At 41.7% G+C, this 22,905-nt stretch overlaps 1 protein-coding gene across 1 annotated transcript in view; it reads right to left on the bottom strand.

The window, feature by feature from the left end:
- Positions 1 to 9,361: 9,361 nt before the first annotated feature.
- The window catches only part of LOC133117744 (regulator of G-protein signaling 7), a 78,272-nt gene continuing 64,728 nt past the window's right edge, over positions 9,362 to 22,905 (bottom strand). The window contains exons 10-18 of the mRNA XM_061227327.1: positions 17,231 to 17,305; positions 17,032 to 17,130; positions 16,718 to 16,779; positions 16,104 to 16,214; positions 15,338 to 15,463; positions 13,995 to 14,181; positions 13,212 to 13,301; positions 11,476 to 11,512; positions 9,362 to 10,693 (exon numbers count right to left, since the gene is read on the bottom strand). Coding sequence (XP_061083311.1) covers positions 11,492 to 11,512; positions 13,212 to 13,301; positions 13,995 to 14,181; positions 15,338 to 15,463; positions 16,104 to 16,214; positions 16,718 to 16,779; positions 17,032 to 17,130; positions 17,231 to 17,305 — 771 coding nt within the window. The 3' untranslated portion in view covers positions 9,362 to 10,693; positions 11,476 to 11,491. The remainder of the gene's footprint in view (positions 10,694 to 11,475; positions 11,513 to 13,211; positions 13,302 to 13,994; positions 14,182 to 15,337; positions 15,464 to 16,103; positions 16,215 to 16,717; positions 16,780 to 17,031; positions 17,131 to 17,230; positions 17,306 to 22,905) is intronic.

The following is a 22,905-nucleotide window of genomic DNA, read 5'->3' as shown; positions in this document are numbered from 1 at the left end:
GAAGGTATTGCAGCTTGGAGCCGGCAATAATCCGTGACACAAGCTCTAGATCTTGAAAGGAGACACCCTCAAGAGCCCTGGAAGACTGGGGAAAGTTTTTCTTTTCTTCTGAAAGTGGCAGCTTTTATTCCAGCTGCTATCTCCAGGGGTCATCAACCCAGTGCAGGACTTAATGGCTCTGTCCACAGACAACGATCACAGCCTGACCTGGCCCCTAAACACCGCCCCCCACCCCACCCCACCCCCACAACAAAAAACTAGAGGAAGGCGCATAAAGGCCACCCCAGTCCGGGCCACAGTGCCTCCCTCGTTTGGTTTCGGAGGACACTCCATGAAGGAGGCCGTTCTGTGTCACAAGCAAGCTGGCGTCAATGCCGCGTCTCAAGCCGCTCGCTGACTCCCACTGTCGGAGTCCCAGGGAAGCGAGGCGCCATCTTCTCAGCACTGGTTCACCCTTGCACTCATTCGCACTTTGTTAGGACAACCTTTCCACTCCAGTGGCCACGTTTTCCTGTTCCAATTTGAAGAAATGCTTTTCAAACAGATAAATCAAATCCCACATAATCCCACATAAACTGTTGTTCCATTTTTTTTCCCCCCAAATTTTTTTGTTCCGCTGAGCGTGAATTACAAGTCCCCTGTGGTCAAGTGGACCTTGGCTATTTGCACAAGAGATGATGGATGCGTTCTGCAGTTGCTGCTTCAGTCTGTCAGGGCTTCTAAACTGGTAGGTACTGTATGGTAGCCCCAGCCAGCTTGCCTCATAAATCCTGCTGAAAAACAAATTGTGGTTCAGGATAATGATGCTGCATCGAGCGAGCATCGGAAAATCCCTCAATCCCCTCTCCATCTTCATCCCCGCTCTCTCTCACCAAGACGCCCCATTGGAGTCTCAATAACCCCTAGGGATTGTGGGCCGAGACGGTGAACGGTCTCGCGGAGCCAGAGGAAGAACTGTGTCCACACAGCCAAGAGGCCAGGTCCTCCAAGGAACACAAAACCCCCTTACATTGCAGAAGAGCTCTGAAGTAAGTGGCCTCACTCTGAGTGAAACCAGTAAGCGGCCATTATTCTCTGTGTCACAATGGAGGATACTGAAACGGAACACTGGCCTGAGTTCGAAAGGCCTATATATGCCCAAGTATTTTGTTACTTAAATTCTTAGCTTTGCAGATAGAACTGGGTGATTCTGTGGCGCTATGGCATTGTCTGTGTCCAGGTTGCTGGGTCTGTTGGTTCCCCTGGGGTGCTGGCGACCCCCAGATTTCCCAAATTGTCCCGCTGCAATGATGCCTGACCCCTGGGCTCTTGGTTCCCACACACTGCGGTTATTACAGGCCACCTGATCAATCACCGGTCGAATACTGACCAGTGCAGTACATTGCCTCCTGCATCAAAGGATAAGGTATTTCAACATGGCAAAAACACTTCAATTACAAACATGTTCGGCCATAGCTCTGAAGATTATTTATGACTCTCCTACTACTACTCAATAACTATTAGATGCTATTTGTCATGGAGGGCAATAAACATTTATGGATACTCATGTATGTTGGCTAGGTTTATCTTGTTTCAGTGGAAGATGTAAAATCAGTGTATTTTTGGGCTATTTTAAGCCGGTGATAAATGACGTTGTTCCCTCAAAGTGTTTGATATCTCTAACGCACCATGCAATCACTTCCCTCTCCCTTTCTGCCAAAGTAGGTCTCTGCGCTCATTTGTTATGAAAACAAAATTTCAAGGTGTTTTAAAGAACTCGCAAAATGTGGTTACAAAGAGAACGCCTGGAGCTGTTTGGACATTGGCTTGCAACCGCAAACCGACTCACCCCCCCCCTCCAGTATAATTGCCACCAGCTGAGAGATAGTCCTAATGTGCGTCTACCCCTTCTGTTTCAAAAAGAGACTCAACTGCTTAGCTCCCACATGTGGTATGAAATAAGTAACCAGGCCCAGACGACTCTCCCTTTCTCCCTCTTTCTGGGCCGGCTGTGGTTGGTTTTGGTGTTCTCGGTAACTCTTTGGTTCCTGAGTCGTTTCATGGGGCAGCAGTGCTGGGGTTTCGGTGGAGGTTGGCAGAAATCGCACCACCCCAGCCTGCTCTGCCCGGTCTCTCCAAGGTGCCTGCGTCGCGACGCGCCCCCTCCCCTCCGTTTATCTCCCTGAACAAACCGCCGGCGTGGAAAACCAAACACGGAGCCCAGGTTTCTGAAGGACACGCAGGGTGACGCCAGGGCGGGGAGAGCCCTTCTCAACGGGCGTGGAATAACAAGTGCTGACTCCAGGACGTGTCAAACTGAAGACATTCTCCTACTCTCTCCTCTCTCCTCACTCCCACACCTCATTAACAGAAGCTTTGCAATTATGGATCGTGGATGTGCTCTAGCCTAGGCCAGCCCCCTCGTGGAGTCGGGGAGGGTGGTACGGTCAAGGTACGGGCAGCAGCCAGAATCCCAAGGCCCCAGTGAATACATTGGGCCCGAGGCCAGCGAGGATCAGGGCTGGATCTGCCGGAGTTAGACGACTGTCTACCATGAAAGCCCCAATGTCGACAGGTAGTCCGGGGCGGGATCATTACAAATTAAAAATGTATAAATAATAAAACAAGGCCCATGAAGTCATGGTCTGTGTGGACTGGTTCAACAGTATGGTGTGCTCTACTGTTGACAGCTACAATGTTCTGTACTGTATTACATGTACATACACCTAGAGCAAATCACACAGGTTGCATTTTTACATAAGGTTGGATATTTTCCTGAAGATGGTTAGGTTAAGTACTTTGCTCAAGGGTACACCAGTAGCTCTCCAGGTGGGAATCAAACCTGCTGACCTTTGAATTAAAAGCTACCTCTTTAACCATTATACGACACTTCCACTCATGTTCTGCGTATCATTGTGGTGAACTGACAGATATTAGACCAGTGCACTACAGGCTCATGGAGACTCAACAAGCATTCCATCTTTCATTTCATCATAAATTGTGACTCTCCAGGTCTACAATGTTTATATTGACATATTGAGCCTTGCAAGGATAGAAACTGGTTAGCTCCATCACTGCCATAATGACTGATTTGTAGATGGTTAATATCTGTCCTTAACATGGTCAAATTAGATATTTTTTTTCCTGAACCCAGTTTACCAATGTCAGTAAAAATCACAAAAATAAAAGTAAAAAATGCTTAATTAAAAGGTTTCATTTTACATGTATTTGCAAATTGGAAAATTAGAAAAATGTTTATTTAATCCGTATTATTTGTAATTGAATAGCTCACAGGCTCGGAATGCTGAATATTAAGCAGTCAGGGCCACTTGCCATCCTCAGACTAATGAATAAGATGAAGTGCACTCATGTGCAAAGTTATATTTCTGAATCTTGGCTCCTATGCAGGAAAGAGGAAAAAAAGAGGGATCAGTGATGTTTCAAACACAGTCAGTTACATCACCGCTTTCTCTATGAGCCACAGAATTAAGTTGTTTTGCAGTGGTTCATTCCTTTTAAGTGCATTTGTTCTATCCTCAACATGTGATTAACTATGTGGTGCCATTTTATCTAGAAGATATGGAATTAGGTCCCAGTCATACACGTAAACAGTATATACAGTGGGCTCCAGATTTATTGGCACCCTTGATGCACAAAAAGTTTCTCTAAACTAAAAAAGAATAGTTATTGGCATATGCTTTATATTTCAGCATGTGTAAAGCAGTGTGATTTATTAATGCTTCAGTGGAATCAGCCAAATTTGAAAATTCAAAAAATGTTTCCCCCCCAAAAAAATTAAATTATTGGCACCCCAGTTTAATACTCTGTGCAAACACTTCTGGCAAAGATGCCATGAGTGTCTTCTGAATTGACAGTTCTTTGGCTTTTCCTATGCTGATGGTTGACAAAGGGATTTTGCAAGCTTGTTACCTTACTTTAATACTCATGAAGTGAGGGAATGACACAATATGGTTCCTTTAGACTGAGATTAAAGTAAAATTGTATTGCCAATTTCACTTTGTTTGATTTTATCTACAATACCTTTTATGGGTGCCAATAACATTGGTTTTCAGAAAAAGAATTAGATTAATAAATAAAAAACATTGAAATATGACAGTATTTTAATAAAAGTATATTCCTATATGTTTGAACATAAAATATAGATCATTATCAATGTTTTTTCTCCATTTTTTAAAGTGTGATAATAATTCTGGAACCCACTGTATGTAACACACACACACACACACACACACACACACACACACTTATTACAGTATTTACCTATGTAGTACTAGGTAGGACCTCAGGACAGAACAGCCTCCAGAACAGTCAGAATTCTCTCTGGCATGGTTTTGGCAGGGTGCTATGGAAACCTTCCTTAGGGAATTCTGACTGATGGCATCATTAAGTAGATTTTTTGGGTCACACATTCATGCTGTGAACATCCCGTTCTACCTCATCGCGAAGGTGTTGGATTGGATTGAGATCTGGGGACTATGCAGACCATTGGAGTAAACTGTCAGGAGAGAAGTCAGTGTTGCAGTTTTTGGAAATGGAAACACCAGGGAACCAGCTTGAGATTGTGTGCTTTGTGATACAGCACAATATCCTTCTGGAACGATCTATTTGGAAAAAGGTAGGCTATGGCTATAATGGGATTGTGTGTACGTGTGTGTGTGTGTGTGTGTGTGTGTGTGTGTGTGTGTCTACCCAATACTATACTGTAGCTATTCATGAGGAATTACCACTATTCTCATCTGAAGCTGCAGTTACTTTTGATGGAACAGTAGGGCTGTAGGATATTTCAATCCATTTTCATTCCATCTGTCAATGCTCTGCCAAAACCTTTAATGAAGCACCTTCTGCTGCAGCTACTCTTGACAAATTCCCTTCATGTTTAGATGAATCACGGTCTATTCAGATCCTACTACGACACTTCTGTAAACTTCACACCCAGTCTGGAGTTTGACTTGCCTACAGCAGTTAAAACCCTTTCATTAACTACGCTACCACCAATGGGATTTTAATCACAGCCTTAAGAAAACATTGTTAACCAAACAAATCCCAGCCACACACTTCCAGCTATAAGAAGAAGTACAAGCCATGTACAGCACATAAATAGCTATTTGTTTTTTCTTTTTAACATATAAATATAGACTATCTCTTTCAGACATAGACCTAGAAACTGAGAAGAACTTGCCTTCTGGTGTTTTGATAAACTGTTTAATCAATAATTCACAATATCAGGCACCAAAGACATGCTTCTGCCTATTTTTCACATTTTTATCTGAGTTTTGAGAATGAATATTGAAAAGTTGAAAGTATGTTTAAAACCTGATAAATGGTGGGATAATGTAAATAACAATTCCTGGGATGAATATTGAATGTACTTTCTCAAGATTTATACAAATCCAGACACTGATTTGTCAGATAGAACTCCAGACTAGAACTGCCAGATTTAATAGTTAGATTTGCAACTTTTATTAGTTACACTGCTTTTATTCCAATTTACTACGGTCCCTAAGGAATGCCTTTAGATCCATATTTGTGGTAGTCTTACATTTATGGGATCACATATACACTGTTGTGCAACAGTCTTGATGTCTGTCTTTGATGCACATGGAAACTTTGAATTTCAGAGGGGTTTCTCAAAGTTATTTGAAAGTTGGCTTAAAATAATTTCAGTGGTTTTGAACAGATAGGTTTGACACCCTTGTTTGTCAAAATATTGTGCATTAATTTGCTATACATATTTTAATAAAAGTGTATTTACAATTAGGAAATAGCTTTTGTTTCCTTCCTTAGTAGATACATGGTGAAAGTTCTCATGCTTAACTACAATATACTCATAAAAAACTGTACCTTTATTTGGAATTATTAGCCATTATGCTGTCTATGATCTAGAAAATGTGTCAAGCAACACATCAACATGGGTGATTATTGGGGGGGAAATAACATTTGATCCAAAAAATCAAAAACACAGATTTTCTTTATCCCAAATCCTCTTTACCAACAAAGCTAACTGTGCAAGGTGGAGCGGTCACCGGCATGGTGACAAATTATTAATCGGATCATTAACCCCTGTGTTTGCCCCACACACTAACTCTACACCCGCACGCTCAGAGCCGGACCATGGGAAATGTTCCATCAGCAGTGTGTTGCTGTTGCCTCTGTTTATCTAACTGTTTATATGCCTCAAATCCATCAACGTTTAACAATGTTATCCCCCAAATACTATCCAATAGTTGACCAATAGCTGACTAACTTTCAATAGTTCAATAATCTGATTTTTGGATTGTTTAAAATACTTTTGCTACAGCATCATTAGTGATTGAAGTCTTTCTCACTACTCATATGAATATGTAATATATTAATGATGTTCTCAGTAAGTGATATTTGAAAATAGACTGAAAAAATCAACCGCCACTCTTTCCCCTACTCTGATCAATAACTTTGTGAATCTGACGATAGAATGTAGTCGAACACTGAATTCTCATCAGCAAAAGCACGATCATCTCATAGCATCAAACATCAAAGGTACAGAAGGAATTATAACTATGTAAAACATTTCCAGTGATTTGTCATCCTTTTCTTCAGAATGCGTGTCTAAGCGATGATAAGCGAGTGAGAATGAACGCAGAGCAGTGAATAAGCGCGTGTCTGTGCAGTGGGGTCTGTAGGTGTGAGGCGCCTCAGCGGGGTACCTTTAGTCCTCAGAGTCCCAGAGCAGCAGCTGGTGTGCAGGGGGTTATTCCAGCAGCGGTGGGGGGGTATGTGCCCAGCGTTCGGAGTCCCGGGGAAGCGGCAGGACTGATGCCCATGGAGTGAGGAAAAGGACCAGGCTCAGGTGTCTCCGCGTCTCCGCACTGCGTTTGAAGTCTCACTTCTGACTCCTCTCCACCGCCAGCATGTGGATGTTATCATGGACCCAGCTTTCTATTGGCTATGATCACTAAACAAATCACACCAAGTCTCTCTCTCTCTCTCTCTCTCTCTTTTCTCCCCCTCTCTCTCTCTCTTACACACACATGCACTTTCTCTCCACTCCTCCCTCCCTCCCTCCTACACACACACACACACGCCCACACACACCCATTGTTACTCCAGCAGCCCTGCGAACGTAACTGCAGCCACTTTCACCAGCTGACTTCCATGTCACCTCACTTTCACAGTGGCTCCTGATCCCCCCCACCCCACCCGCCTTTCACAGACGCACACAGAGAGAGGCACCACCGCAGCCGCTGCGTATTTACATGCATGCACGCCACAGATGTTAAGCAACTTTTCTGCCTCAAACACTCTTTTCTTCAGTACTCACATTTTCAGTTTTTCTCCACAAGACTCTTTTTTAAAATTGTCTATTTTTGTTTGTCCATGTTTTTCAAAATACATGAGAAAAAATTCCCCTACAAAATTCATATCATCTAGAATATTGTGGCAAAAGTGAAGTCTTATGAACAAATTAACATTTGCAAGACTTCTGAGACCAGCTGAATACCATTTTCCATAGTAGATTTGAACAATCATCATAGTCCATGGTAGTACAAATGAGCATAGATATGAATACTGGTAGTGTATTACAACAACACTTACAGCATGTATACCTACAATATTAATATACAGTGTCAGAACATAATTTTGTGTAGCATTCTGTACCGCTCTGACATAAAGCAGTATGGACAATATTCCTCACACCCTGAATTCACAGATGGCGTCAACATTGTTCCATGCAACTCAATGTGAGAATGATGTACAAATGTGCACTACACAAACAACATGTCTGCAGCTGAAGAGAAAAACATGACCACATTAAACAGCTGAAAGACTCTCCATTCTGACTGCTGGCACTCTGAATAGCAGCCCTGCTTGTGGACGAAAGGCCTCTTTGCTTCCATCTAGTGGCTATAATGAGCAATGAACTGCTATGATACTTGCAGTAACTGAGAAGGTATGGAAGCATAAATCTCTGTTTAAATTCAATGTTAGGACATTAAATGGCAAATGCAAATGGCATTATTGGATTTGATTTTTTTCTGAAACAAAATGTGCAGGTATGAGTGCAACATTAATTTGAATTTTGAGTGCGATATGCTTCCATAAGAAGGAACTATGCCCAAGACATGTCATTACAATCTTTTTCACTAAAAAACTGAATTCACAAATTGCTAAGCAAACAAAGATTAAATGTATTCCAGTCAGAATCTAAAGAAGAATAATCTGGTGCTGCTAATTCCTAGTCATGTAAATTAAGTGTCGTATTTACACAGACCAGTTTCATGGACATTCATTAATTTTAGTCCTGGACTAAATTGGGTTTTTGTATGACAAATCCCCCTTCAAGACTAAATTTAGTCCAGGACTAGGCTTAGTCAGTGTCAGTGAAACTGGCCCCAAGTCCTATAGTCGCATGCTCAAGTCTGGGCTGCCATTACTTGACAGAGATCTGCAGAAACAGGACTTAACTGTCCTGCCAGACACGCCAGGCATTTACAGGCAATTTACCGGCAGACGGTTGGTTTCTGTGATACTGTAGATCTGCCTCTTTTGTGATCAGCGCTAGCTCTCCTGTCGTGCTCTGTGCCCTGCAGGTGTGTCCGTCTGTGGACTGCATTCATTTCAGGCACACTGCTCCTCGTACACTGATTGAAAAGCGGTATAGCCAAGAGAAAGAAAACAGACAGACTGGTTCTGCTGTGTCCTTCTCCACACACTCAGTACGTCCCTGAGAACATGAGGCACAAAAAAGACAACAAAGGTCAATCACTAAGAACTCACTAAGGTAAAAAAAAAAAAAAACCACACAGGTATTCAGTCAAATATTCAATATGACATTTACTGTGATTGAGTGTTTGATCGCTCTTTGACTTAAATTAACATTACTTTCATACTGTGTATGTGTGAAACAACCTCTCCTTCCACCCACCCCGACAAGACACACACACACACCCACACATGAACAGACACACACCTTGAGCGTTACGTGCTAGTACAACAGGGACACTACGCCACACACCTTCACCCCCAAGATTCAAGTCCAACCCAAAATAACACACTCAGCAACCAGCAAACCACACGAGAGCTGTTCACATAAGCAATGGACGGGTCTGACTCCCACACAGCGCGCCGTGTTTATTTTCAAGAGTCAGGGTGTCCCTAAACTCCATCACTCACACAATTCTGCTTAGAGTGAGGCAATAGCTGCTACAAATGGTTTTTATCCATCTAAAATCATACCCCTTGCAATGCTGTAAACTTTAAGGATCTTTCTATTGTTCCAATTTATTGGTTAGCATTGGAAGAAAATGATCTCAAACCCTTTTATTTTTTAATGAAATTGTGGGCAGTACAAGTGAAAAGGTGAGCATTAATGAAGGAAAACATCTCTGCATGTTTTTTTTTATTTGGAATACATATTTACAGAATCACATAATTGTGGTAACCATAACAACCGTAACGGATGAACAAGTGGTGTATAACAATGTAATGGCGATACAATTGACGATAGCTTTCTTTGGGCCTTTGCTATGTTTCAAAAAGACAAAATAATTTCAAACCCAAAATCAAACTCTTTCCATCAATCATGGGAACACTGAGTGAATATGAACTTTCCTTCTCGGTAAAAAAAAGGAAAGGGTGAACTTTCACCTAATGGCATGACAAAATGGCACACGCGTATTTCGGAATTAGTCAAACTCTTCACTTTCCATTTCGCTGAATCATTTGTTTGATTTGATTTGTGATTCACATCAGTTTGCAAAGGGAGATCAACATGAACCAAATCTGCATGGCAAATTTGCATATCAGACCCTGCCCTAACCAGTCAAACGGAATCGCCCAAATTAATAATAATAATAATAATAATAATCATAATCATAATAATAGTAATAATAAATCTGTCTATGCTTTCAGCTTAATGTATACTCCACCAGTGAATTTGGTAGCTAAGCCCCTTTAGTGGTTTCTCTCCCCTTTGAAAGAGAATACAAGGAGCGTAAAATCACAATATACTGTACATTATGGAGCTTGAGAGAACCGTCCGGAACAAAAGGATATAAAAACACATATAAACAGATAAAGGGCCAACTTTAATACATTTTAAGTAAAATGTGTCTTTAAATATGGTATAAAAATAAATGCGTAACAGTAACAAAGAATTACAGACTACATCAGACAAAGACACAGCTTTTCAGTTTTAGAATGTGGCTTTACAACTGCAATGAAAACTGTGCTAAACTTCATAGTGCAATAAAATGCAAATTAAACTTTATAACAAATGCATACTCTGTATTCTGTTATTGTGGCAGATCTGTGATTTAACATCCCTATGCAGAAGCAGTTCTGTTTGTTTTTTTGTTTTTATTTTTTTTTATCGTTCAGCTTGCGATGATGGACACGTACAATATAGATCCAGATGATAAGTAACTAAGGAAGTGACTGGACACCTGACTTTTTTGAAGGCATTATTTGTGGGTTCAATGTCTCTTAAAAGTCCAAAATGCCTTGGGGGGGGGGATTTAAAGCATAGTAAAAAAAATCATAAAAACCTCAGTTTCTTGTACATGCAACATCTGGTCTACTGTCAAGTGGTTCCTCTGGGCAAACAGTAGACTACAATATTGTAGAAATGACATGGTCCTCTTCCAAGCTAAAAAGTGACTGCATTTTAGCATGATTGCACAAGACTTGCTAGCCTCTTCAAAGTTTGTGATTTCCCCTATAAAAAGAGAGAATGAAGAGAAGATCAAAACATTAAAATTAATGTAACATACAAAATGCTACATTATTACTTTTTCTGAAGTCCAGTAGGTATTTATGGATAATTAACTTAGCTTGGTAAATGTTGTGTAGTGTTGCACTAGAGCAGAAAGGGTCTTTAAGCAAACTAATTTTACTACCCATTTTATGAACTGTACATCTTAATTTGTTTTTGTTTTTTAATACCTTTCCTACAATATAACATAATTCAAATAGAAAAAAATCATTTTAATTCAATTTCAAAATACATTTCTTAAATCTTTTTATCACGTATCTGTCAGATTAACCGGAATGCACATTTCGGGAGCCTTGTTGTTCTATGCTTATTACTTCCAGCACTGTTTGCTTTTACTTGTTATGACATTAGATTGCTACTGTAACCTGTGTGTCGTAATGAAAGGCCATATATTATGTTTCAGCCCAGAGGTAATAAATGGATAACTGCAAGTATCAGGAACATCTATATAAATCAGATTTACTGGCTGGTATTACAGGGATCGGATACGGACAAATATCTTGCATATGTCATCTCAGTATTACAAAACCCGAGAATACAACGACCAACCAATTTATGTAGCTTAAATGAGTCATTCACAATTATTTTGATAGAGAAGTGGTTGAAATAATTGACAGGGAAAACTGTGAAGTACGCAGACAGACGCTGGGGGGGGGGGGGGTTTGGATGGGCGGAGAGGAGGGGAAAGGCACAAATAGTCAGGACAGGAATACATGAGTTATTACCTGGAAGCAATATTCTTCAAAATAAGTTCTTACTTTTCTGTAGAGGAGAAGAACAGATATGAGGGGATGAAAGGGAGCAAAATCTGCCATTTTAGTGTTTCAGGCAAAAGCTAAATAATGCAATCCTACAGTGGTTGACATAAACAGTTATTCAATTTACAGTACAACAGTCCTAATTCAATGACAAAAGATTTGTACTGAATTAAATATGATCTTACATTGAACTTAAGTATGTCACATTTCACTGACAGCACTGTCCATTTAATCAATTGAAAACATAAGAACAAAACAAAAGTGAAGCTTTGAAAGACTGCTCAAAGAGTTCTGTATTCATTATTATCTTCAAAACATAGTGAGGAAAATCTGTACTGTCTTATTCCATATCTTGTGCAGCACTGGTATTGAGATACTGTAGGCAGGGTGGTAGAGGTGGGTCTTGACCAGAACCTGTAAGATCATTGGTTGGTTGTGAGAAATGTGATTGGGTGTAACTAAAGGGTAGGGAAAATCACTGTCCACACGGCCAATCAACACAGGCTGTGGTCTGGACTCTGTACCCGCCCACTTACCACATTATGGGTGAATTTCTTAAATGGAGTCCTGCAATCCTGAGTGCTTTCCAACTTAAACAAACATAAAAAGAAGAAAAGAAAAAAGCAAGGACAAAAGCACAGTTCTGACAAACGAAAAGGAGGAATGGGAGACAAGCAACACTCTCTGGAAACGAGCCAAATAAGACTGAGATGGGATCCATGCAAATAAGAGCAAATAAACAAGAGATGGCAGAAGAACAAAAGAAAATAAACCCACCACCAAACATAGCCCTTTAATCAGTACATAAAAACCATAAATATACGCAATGGATCATGGATGAAACATTATTTATACACAATGAGCTAGAGCAAAGAATAAAGAAAAGGGGCTTGTGTGACTAAATAAGACAGGATCTCTTTTTCTTGTCATTGCCTCAGTGTTATGTCACAGTATACAAAGGGTAAGTTCTGGTTCAGTTTAGCTGATTCATTTATAACATTATCAATTAGAAACATGTTTGCACAAGTGGAAAAACTACTATAGGCTGGCTGGTCTTTGAGTGGTATGAATGATTTGGTCTCTGGTTCCATCTGAATGAACTTGAAAGCATATTTTGTTAAATTATTAAGTCTGAGCCTGAATATGAATTATGAAAGACAGAGTAGCCCTCCTCCAACACATGGGGACAGCGTGTAGCCTAGTGGCTAAGGTAGAGATGAGGCAACTGTAAGTCACTTTGGATTAAAAAAAAGCATCAGCTACATAACCGTAATGTAATGTAATGGTCACCTGTATTTGGTAAGGCTCATAAGTGAATTACATAGCTTGGAGTCCAGATTGAGCAAAACAGAAACATCAGTGGTGGTGAGTCCTTTAATAGACCAGACTGTGAGAATGGTGAATGAAAATAGAAACTAGAAAACACTTGTGAGAATCTGCGCACGCTCCCCGTGTCTAAATGACATCAGCGAGCCTGTCGCCATAGTAATGATGTCCTCTGATGCGCAGAGACGAGCCCGGGCTTCACGGTCTGCAGAACGTGAGCGGTCGCTAGTTCTGCTCTGTCGACGCGGGGCCGGGGCCCTCCACGCGGGGCCGGGGCCCTCCACGCGGGGCCGGGGCCCTCCGTTTATGACGTGAGATAATCTGACGCGCGGGATACAGACTGCGCCCGCGGCTGCCTCGACGCGTCATGTGTTCACCTTTTTCTTGGCCTGTAGCAGCTCCTGGTAGGCACTGGAACGGATGAAACGACTGTAGGAATCGCTTTTCATCAGCTTGTAAATGTGCTCCTGTGAAACAGAGAGCGGAGGGAAGTCAAGACCCACGGCACGCACGGCGAGCAGTAAAACGCTCCTTTAGTGCCATGGCGTGGACAATAAGGCCCGTCCGGTTTTCATTTGCAGCACGACATTCAAAACAGGCACCGATGCGAGATAAAATATGACAACGGTTAGAAAACTTAATCTTAAAGAAAGGTAATCTTCCCTGGAACAGATGAGAGACGGCAAGAAAAAACACTTTCTGGATCCACGTAGCAAAGACATCTGGTGGTATCTGATAAAAACCCGTTATGAACTTCAGATGTGGAGAGAGAACCAGAAAAAGGGCTTTCTATGGGTGAATATAGAAAAACAGGTAAAAGTTTATGGGAGAACGGATGTAGACCATGTTGAGTGATTGTTTCTCGATGGGCTGATTGGCAGTTAATAAATAATCCAGATTTGAAATCTAATCCAGATTGGGTCCACCCAAAACTAGCCTTGTTTCAGTACCCCCTGCTAAAAATAAAACAGCTCAAGCTAGGCTTTGAAACTGCTGGCAGCTGGTTGATCAGTTCAGACCAGCTCCATCCTCAACATGGTTTGACCAGCTCAAGCTATGTTTTGAAACAGCTGGTAGCTGGTATCTCAAGTCATAGCTGGATTTTACAGCAGGGCCTGCAACTGTGAGATGAGCAGCCATTTTGTTTCGTAGTGCAGTACCTGTGCGTCCTCGAAGGCGTAGCGTCCAGGGTCCTTCACATTTTGTGTGGTTTTGTCGTAGCTTTTGGAGTCGACGTTGATGGCGCTGGGGGCCCCGGGGGCCAGGAACTCTTGCCAGATCTCCTGCACCCGGGTGGGGACCTCCCGAATGGGCCTCTTCTTCAGCTCCTGAACGGCCAGCCAGAACCTGCACAGCCACACAGACACAGGGTGTACAGTAATAAAGACTCCTTTAACAGGGACTAGCCCAATATAAGATACACTGGAGCATGGGAAGCTCAGAGCAAAACACACAGTTTAATGCAACGTGGGGAAGTGTCAAGAGTGTAGTGTGTATACAATGTGTTCAGCAATTCAGAGATTTGATTTACCTACATTACATACTGTATGTGAAAAGCCCCGTTTCATTTCCGATAGCTTTCAATCATATTACTGTGATTGGAAAGGAAACACCAGTGTTAAGTATTATATAACTCCATATAATGAGTCACTATTCAATATAATTCCTTAAATATAATAAAACTCCTAATGGGTAAGGAATAAAAAAAAGTGTTATAATAAGATCTAATTACTTTTGATGTTCAGATAGCATAGCCATCGACGTGTAATGACTATAGAAGTAATTTAATTTGGGCTGTAGTCAAGAGTGAGTTCATGCACGTACATCTACATTGTCAATGTGAATTAATGCTCGCCATAGTGTATGATCACCAGCAGGGGGAGCTAGAGAACTAGTAATTTTATAAACAGAGTTGTTTGGGGAACAAATAGAGCTTGTCTATGTTCTACAAGACCAAATAAGGCGATTGAATTTGCAACAGTTCATTTTCATATTTATACTCCCTATTGATTTTATTGTTAAGCTTGATGTTGTTCCCCCAGATTGCCTGCAGTTACAGTGCCTAAGTTGTCAATCGAGTGTTAAAATCAATGCCTACAATTCCCATCAGTCCAAGCCTCGGGCAAGTCCATGCCATGATGATTAAATAACATTTCAGGGTACACAACCTCTGAACAGAAGAATGATCTGCATGGTGTCCAACTATGTTGGGAGTAAAACTAGATGCATCATTCATTTCTTACCACAAAGCCACAATGGATAAATGAATGAACTGCATATTAGTTCTGACTTTTTATTATATTTTTTATATTATGGTAATCGATTGGGATCAGTGACCTCCTGAATAGGATTAAAATATGATGAAATGCATCTATGTACCTCACAAAACCACTGATTATAAAAATGTGTTTTACAATATGCCAGAAAAGCTGTAAAACATTAAATATAAATTGTACATATATGTGGTTGACAGGAAAAACGTGTTGGGCAGGGCCGCCCGTACCTCAGGTTTTCCGAGCTGAACTCCGACTCCAGGAACTTGAGGAACTGCTCTCGTCCCACCTGGTCTTTCAAAACCTCGTTGATCCCGAAACCCCACCTCTTCACTCTCTGCTGCCCCGGCTCCTTGCTGCGGGAGCAGACACACCGACACGGAGCGTCAGTACTGCACAGGAGAGCTGCGTCAGTGCTCCTCCACTGACCTCCCGCTTCACGTGACGAGCACAGGGCAATATTTACCCCGCTTCGCGCTGGACTTTGGACTTTCCCCGGCCAGGTAGGGGAGTGTTAAAATGAGGACGGTGCCTGCCCTGGCTCCAGTGGGCACATTACCGCCACACTGCGGCATCACGGTTTATCTGAGCTTAACGTGGCATAATCGGGCGAAATTGTCAAATCGTCCAGGGATCACTGAAGGGGCAGGAAGTTCGGCAGGAAGGGGGGGGTGGGGTGGTTTGAACATGTTTATCTTGCACATGGACGGGTTTCCGAAGGTGTCGAGATGCGCAGTGACCGTGTGCTGTATTCTGAGAAATGGCGATAAAGTCATTTCTGCTGTTTACAGAGCAAACAGAGACGGGGGGGGGTGGTGATGCAATATGTGCTCTAATAAACATCGACGGTCGCTGCTCTCTCTGCACTGAGAACGCACAAAGCAGAGGCACAGACACGCCAGGCTGACCTCTCCGGCCCTGGACCTGGCAGTCCACGCTGTGAGGTCGTAGTTCACCAGGTCGTAGTTCACGTAAATATACGCCCCGGAAACCCACCTGGCCTCCAACTCCCACACCGTCGTGTCATCTGAGATCCAGGGGTTCGAGGGATCGGGTGACGTGAGAAAGGGGTCGAAATCGACGTACTGCTCGGTGTAGCTCAACAAACTGCAGGAGCAAAGCAACAGGGGGGGAACTTTAAGATTAAGGTGGCAGTGCAGGGGAGCGCAAATGGCAGCGCACACATTTTACAGGGGAGGGCAGCAGTGAGCCCCCACAGCGAATGCAACATTTCATTTTTACAGCGGCGCAGAAGGCATCGGAAGAGGCTGAAGCAATGAAAACACAGGAGCAATAAGAAACAGGAAGGCTGTGTTAAAGCTGCCATTGTTAGACCCCTGGGCCCCAGAAAGAATGGTCAAAATGTCCTGTTATAGCTTATTATTAACTTCACCCATACATCTGAGGGAGCACAGGGCTACACACTAAAAATAGGCCCCTGTTATAAGACAACAGTATCTGTACCGTTTCAAAAAGGTGTATGGCAAATTTAAGGGTGTTTAATAAAGATAACCTGCTCTGATAGGGGGATATGATTTCACTCTGTACTTGTTACAGTGCACAGCTATAAGTTTGACTGCTTGTCATATTGACAAGAATAGATCACCTACCTCTCCGCGACCTTTGACATTTTCAACCGATGCCTATCCAACTGGACCTGCCAAAACTGTATCTGTGAATCAAATGGGAAAGCAATGTAAATGTACTGTTCTGACCACCTGGACCTTCGATTTTAATGTAATCTACAAGAGAGACGGCATTGCCATGTTGGTTTACTGGGAAAATGGTGCCAAGGGACAGTCCCTGCTCAACAGAAGCAGTGATTCTCACTTTTGATTTGACCTGGCAACCCCAGTCCCAGTGAGTGACAGTGAGGCAGTATAAATGCAGCGATGTGACAGGACGGCTGCAGGGCCCCGCCCACCTTGTCGTGTAGCTCCTCCTCTGTGGGCTGCCGGGCCTCTGGGGCGGGGGTGTGAGTGGGGCTGTGGCTCCGGATGTCGTTCTGAAGGCCATAGACAGACTGCCAAACCATTCGCACAGAGATAGAGTGATTAGCATGTGCCGTCCCAAGTACAGAGCTCCAAACTCACACGAGGAGAAAAGGGTGATTCATACGGTACCTTTCTTGTTTTGTGAGGCTGCTTCATTCTGGAGGATTTTTTGATATCGGCTTCCGTTGTGTTCACACAGCCGGGCTAAAAGTCACAGTAAAACACACGGTCACCAGTTAAGGAAAAAGTTCACAATCAGACCTGGGTCAATTACTTTACTGTTTCAGATTCAAATACATATTTAGTCTTTACTGAACTTTTCTGGTATATTGGAACCTATGGTGTATTAGAACCTATGAAAAAAGCAAAAAAAGTTCAATCGAGCACAGAAAATTTGAATCCAAAACAATTCCGTATTTCACCCAGGTCTGTTCACAATGAAACATTGTCAGAAAATATATATAGTTAAACAATATAGCTGCTAATAAAGCAGACCTAGAAGAAGAGGAGGCAGGATGAAGAGCATTGAAGAGTTATCATCATGATGACTGCAGCCAGTTAGCATCCTGGAAGCAGAGGCCTCAGAGCAGGGCTTGATAAGTACACATCTAACACAAGCAGACATTTCTATAAATCACCATCTCTTTACTCTGAGCAGCTCAGACCTGGCCTCACAGATCCATAAATCAATGAGGCTCCTTCCTGCTCTGTGTATCGGCATGGAGAGGGTGACGTTGTTTGGTGTTTGAGAGTGATGGATGCAGCATAACAGGCCCGTTGTGTGCATGGTGGCAGGAGATAACTGTGACAGGGCGGTTACCCTGAGCAAATATTTTCCACTGGCTAGGAACTCTGAAGGCCGAAGATATAGTACAGGAGATGTACTTTTTCTTTTTTAGGTTTGTAATACAACTTTAGCCATTAGCATGGCTTCATTTTTTTCTTCTCAGTGTGATGATAAGTGCCAATCGCTGGGGCCAAAGTGCTGATGCCCTCCAGCCAATAAAGCACTTCTGTCTCCACGGTTCTCAAAGCATCATGGGAGGACTGCTCAGCTCTACAGGCGTAGGCTGGAGGGGACACTGTACTGTGCAAAGCTCTGAGCCTCTGTAGGCCTCACAGATAAAATCTGCTACTTAAAAATATTAGGCCATCTGAAAAGAGGCCAAATTGGACTGCTCGGAAAGCTCAGAACGCTCCGATAAACGTTTTCATGTCCCCCAACATTTTTCAGCCATTTTGTGCAAAACAGCCGGAACTGTGGTTTCACCCCAATTAGAAATCTGAGAAAAAGGCCATTTTTAATGCAATCATAAATAGATAGAGAAAAATATTTAGAGAATACATGCAAGACATGTGAGTCATCAAATTTGCTATTTGAATAAACGTTTCCAAACATACAGTACAACATGCACACAGATATTTTGTAAGTAATCAAGTGACTAATAATGGTGAAGACGAATAAAGATGCTTCCCACTCTGTTGCACACCAGATCATCCAGATTTCTATTAATATTCTGCTTTGGCTTAACAAATCATTTCATTCCACCTCACAGCTCACTTTGTCTATATATAACACCACGTGTAAGCTAGCCTGATTTGCTCTTACGGCTCTCTAAATGTCCGGTCCTATGGTTTCTCTATGACTCAGTTTTGCTGGAAGCTTCTGTGCTTTGAGATGTGAAGGTTTCTTTGCTCATACTTTTTGTGCGTGTATAGGCACTAGTTTCAGAACTTAGTTAATGGTTTATCACAGAAATGTTAGAAACCATTCTGCACAAATGAGCTTCTTGGAGCATGATCTGTATGTATCATGCTAAGACTGTAAGCTGATCTGGACAAATCATCAACAAAACAAATAAATGTACATTTTATTCCATCAATGTATTATCATATATTCTCTGGCTGTGACAGATTTTGCGCTGTATTACATATCAGCCGATACTTGCTCATTTTACATTCCTTTAAAAGATGTATTTTAGTGGAATATATGCTGATTATTCCATCATCCAGATGGAACCTGGTGTAGTACTGAGGAGTCAAGATATTGTCTCTTTAATCATAACCTAAAATAACCTTCATTAAATTGAATGAACTCAAGACAGTTGATGTAATAAAATATTCATTTTCAGGAGAAACATATCTCTGGCTATTGTTCAAATATTTTCATTATGCACCCGAGTTCATTAAATTGAATGTTCTTTCCTTGTACAAAAATAAATGTCTATCCCTCACTGTGCCACACTAATGAAACTACAGGGAACAAAATCTTATGAGCATTTTGCATTCTTACTGGCATGTAATTTTCATAAAATATCATGAATTATTCAAGCTTCATTTCATGCAGCAAGCTTACTGCGGACAAATTTGAATGTACAACCAGACTATTGTCATTGCAACTGTATTTGACAGATTGTTTATCTTTATTATAGTACCAATATGAACATTTAAGCAATGTGTCAGTGAAGAACCTGGCATACATTCATAAAGTATCAAAGCTTTGTGTGTGTGTGTGTGTGTATATATATATATACTCAGATATTGTATAATTCCTGTACTGTCAGATCAAAAAAGAACATTTACATATTCATGAGTAATGAGCGAAGTAAAACAATCTACTCTTGATAACTACCCATATTTCCCAATTTAAACAGAAGTAGTCTCTATATAAACAGACGCACAATAAAAAATAAACAAATTGAATACATAAATCACTATAATTGCTGATGATAAATATATCAACAGTGTAATATATATTGTAAATACATCTATTTGATATTACTGAAAGGCCAAGGGGACAGAGTGCTCTCATTAAACAACATTTATAACAGTGAATGGGGAAAGAAGCTGAGAGCCTCTATAGCCGCAATCATCTCGAATCTAAATCCGGCCCTAGTTTTCTATTCTCTTCCAGGTGATTAGATTAGTGCTACTGATTGGCTGTTCTTCACACCTGACTCCCAGGTAAAGGGAGGGAGAAAAATCAGCAGACCTCGAGGACCTGTGATTTGATGAGCCCCTCTCTATAGTCTAAATGCTCACATTGAGAAGCGAACCAGTCACTGTGCAGAGAGCGAATTAATTCAGGAAACGGTCCACCGTTTGCCCACGTAGCTATTCCTGGTGAAGGGGCAGGGTTGTGTGACAGTGCGCGTCGCCGTTTGCTTTCCCAGCATGCCCGAGCAGAAACGACAGCAGCACGCGAGGTGCATGCAGCAGGCTGTAGGTCAGCAGACCCGTAAGCCATGTACAGCACAAATCCCCCCGCGCAGCTGGGGGGGGCTCGGTTCCCCACCGCTACACCTTCTGCGCCGAGATCCCATCTCTATCCGCTGCTTTCCCCGTCTGAGCGGAGTGAAAAAACACAAAAGGAGGACAGACTGTCCGCTCTCCTTTCTCAGAGAGGAAAGAAAAGGGGAGAAATCTCGCTGCCAGACGCACCCGTCTTCCGGGCGCGCTCCGAAACGCAGTCGCGTCACGTGGAGCTCGCCTGCTTTACGTTTGGTTTAAACACCGAGAGTGCATTAGATGCATTAAACATTTCCCACACTGCCCCGGGCACACCGAACCAATCAGAAAAGGAATCACCGCAGATGAAAGAGGGTAGAAGATGTTCAAAGAGTCTCCGTTTCTGTTAAGGGCTCTTCTCTGGGATCTGCATACTTTGCCTAAAATATTTTAAAGGGGAAATGTCAACACTGCATTTCACAGCTTTTAATTTGAGAAGGGGAAGAGTCTGGCAGCCAAAATGAGAGCATATTCTACATGAACGTCAGGAAGTAAAATACTGTTTATTCTGTACAGAAGTCTATATTCTGAGCTAATACCATTTACCACATCATAGACAACTAAAGGTGGGAAAGACCTGAAATACACATTCGTATTCAGCCTATTTACCTGATTAGATTATATTATGGAGTGCGAGACACTATCAGTGCAAAACAACTATCAAAAACCATATATTATACCTACAGTAACTACTGTAGTGTGGTGAAGACTCTTCTATTTTCTATTAATTTAGTATTAATTTAATGAATGTGATTTGAACCACTCACAAGATAATGAATAAAAACAGAATTAAGAAAAACAACCTAGATATGACCAGGCAATCCAAACTCTTGAAAATGAAGGTTTTACTACATAACAAAATTAAAATGAACTGTTGTCTTTCTGCTGAGAGAACAAGGATATGGAGTGAAATGACTGTCTGCTCCTTTCAAATTTTTGGTCCTCAGAAATTTCACTCCAAATAAGGAGTGTTTATGAATGCACAGATGTGGAATATATGGACTTTCAAGAAAATGGCACTGTTCAACAACAGGGGGACGAGGATTTAGAAATATGATGGAACTGTAAGTCAGGCTTGTTAAATTGTTTGCGCCGAAATTGAATCTGCCATTTCCAATTTACAGCACACAAGCTGATCTCGTAGGCAAAGCAGGCTCCAATTTAAATCTCCATCGACCACACACTGACACACTATTCCCCGCTGAGTGCTAATGAGCTAATGAGTGCACAGGGCCGAGAGACTGACAAGGACACGGAACACAAACACGCTCGCAAGCAAGAAGCAGCCCACACGATACCAGCTCTAAGGGCTGTGCACTTTTCAGCTCGCAACACAGCTTATTAAACTTTTTCATAATGCGAAAGTAAGAATACTTTTTAATATCGGGAACCAACTTAAAAGTGTAGTACTTTTCAGGGACCAAACATATACACATGCTAGCACAGCCTACAGAACTACAGACCTAGTCCAGGACACACCTCATACGCTTCTGCAACCCATAGTTTCAGAAACACTGGCTTACAGATATGGTGTAGGGCTGCACGATTTGAAGAATGCGATATGCCATAAGCGATAATGTCGTTGAATAGTGCGACGGCGATATGACTGGCGATAAATATACAAATGTTGAAATGTGCATAGTTCTAATGCCTTGCTGCTTCAGGCTGACATAGACCTCAGACAATGAATAGCCTCAATAGCCTAAATGCATTATTTCCTACATGCTTTTATTCAGCAAATTGCACATGACCAGTCAGCCAGTCAATTTAACAGAACATCAATTTAAATAAATACTATTCATTGCAGTTCAAGCAGTCATTTGCAATGTGTTTATCTCCTATTTTCATATCTCTATGACAAATATACAATATATCGTGCAGCCCTAATATGGTGGATATGAGTAGTTAGGGACTGATATTTCCCTTTCATTTCCTGCACTTACAGTTAATGAGAGTGTACATACATTCAGGCACATGTGCATGTTGTCATATCAAATGACCTGTTGTACACGCTTGCAGTGTAAACACCATAGAACAATCTCAGCATGGTGAACTCAGTCCTTCATCAGTCGAAACACAGCCTTACTAATTATGCAAAGAGCCATTCCCGATACGTAAAAATTACAATTGCACATTTCCAAGAAGGTTATTAATGTCAAAGTGCAGGCAAAGAGAAAGGTGTGAGCAGCATGTTTGCAGACAACCATTCAGTGACATTAAAGGATTACAGTAATTATCTTCACATCACAGGCTATAATTGAACAAAAGAAGCCAGCCTTGATTCAACTATTGGTCATTAGCCATCATTTAATGCCTTGGCAGTAATTGGTGAATTAAGCCTCTAGGATTTTGCAACCAAGCGAAAGCTGCATTTATTTTTTCAGCCTCTGTTAGAAAAAAAGAATACGGTTTGAAAACACACTCCAATTACATTCCATGGCAAGGAGATTCACCATTAATGTTCAAGACAGGCAAATGGGAGCTGTGCAAAATCAATAAGAAGCCACACAGCCGGA

This window comes from Conger conger, chromosome 2, assembly GCF_963514075.1.
Source record: "Conger conger chromosome 2, fConCon1.1, whole genome shotgun sequence".
Taxonomy (NCBI): domain Eukaryota; kingdom Metazoa; phylum Chordata; class Actinopteri; order Anguilliformes; family Congridae; genus Conger; species Conger conger.
Note: the sequence above shows the minus strand (reverse complement) of the source record. Positions and strands in the feature narration are given on the sequence as shown.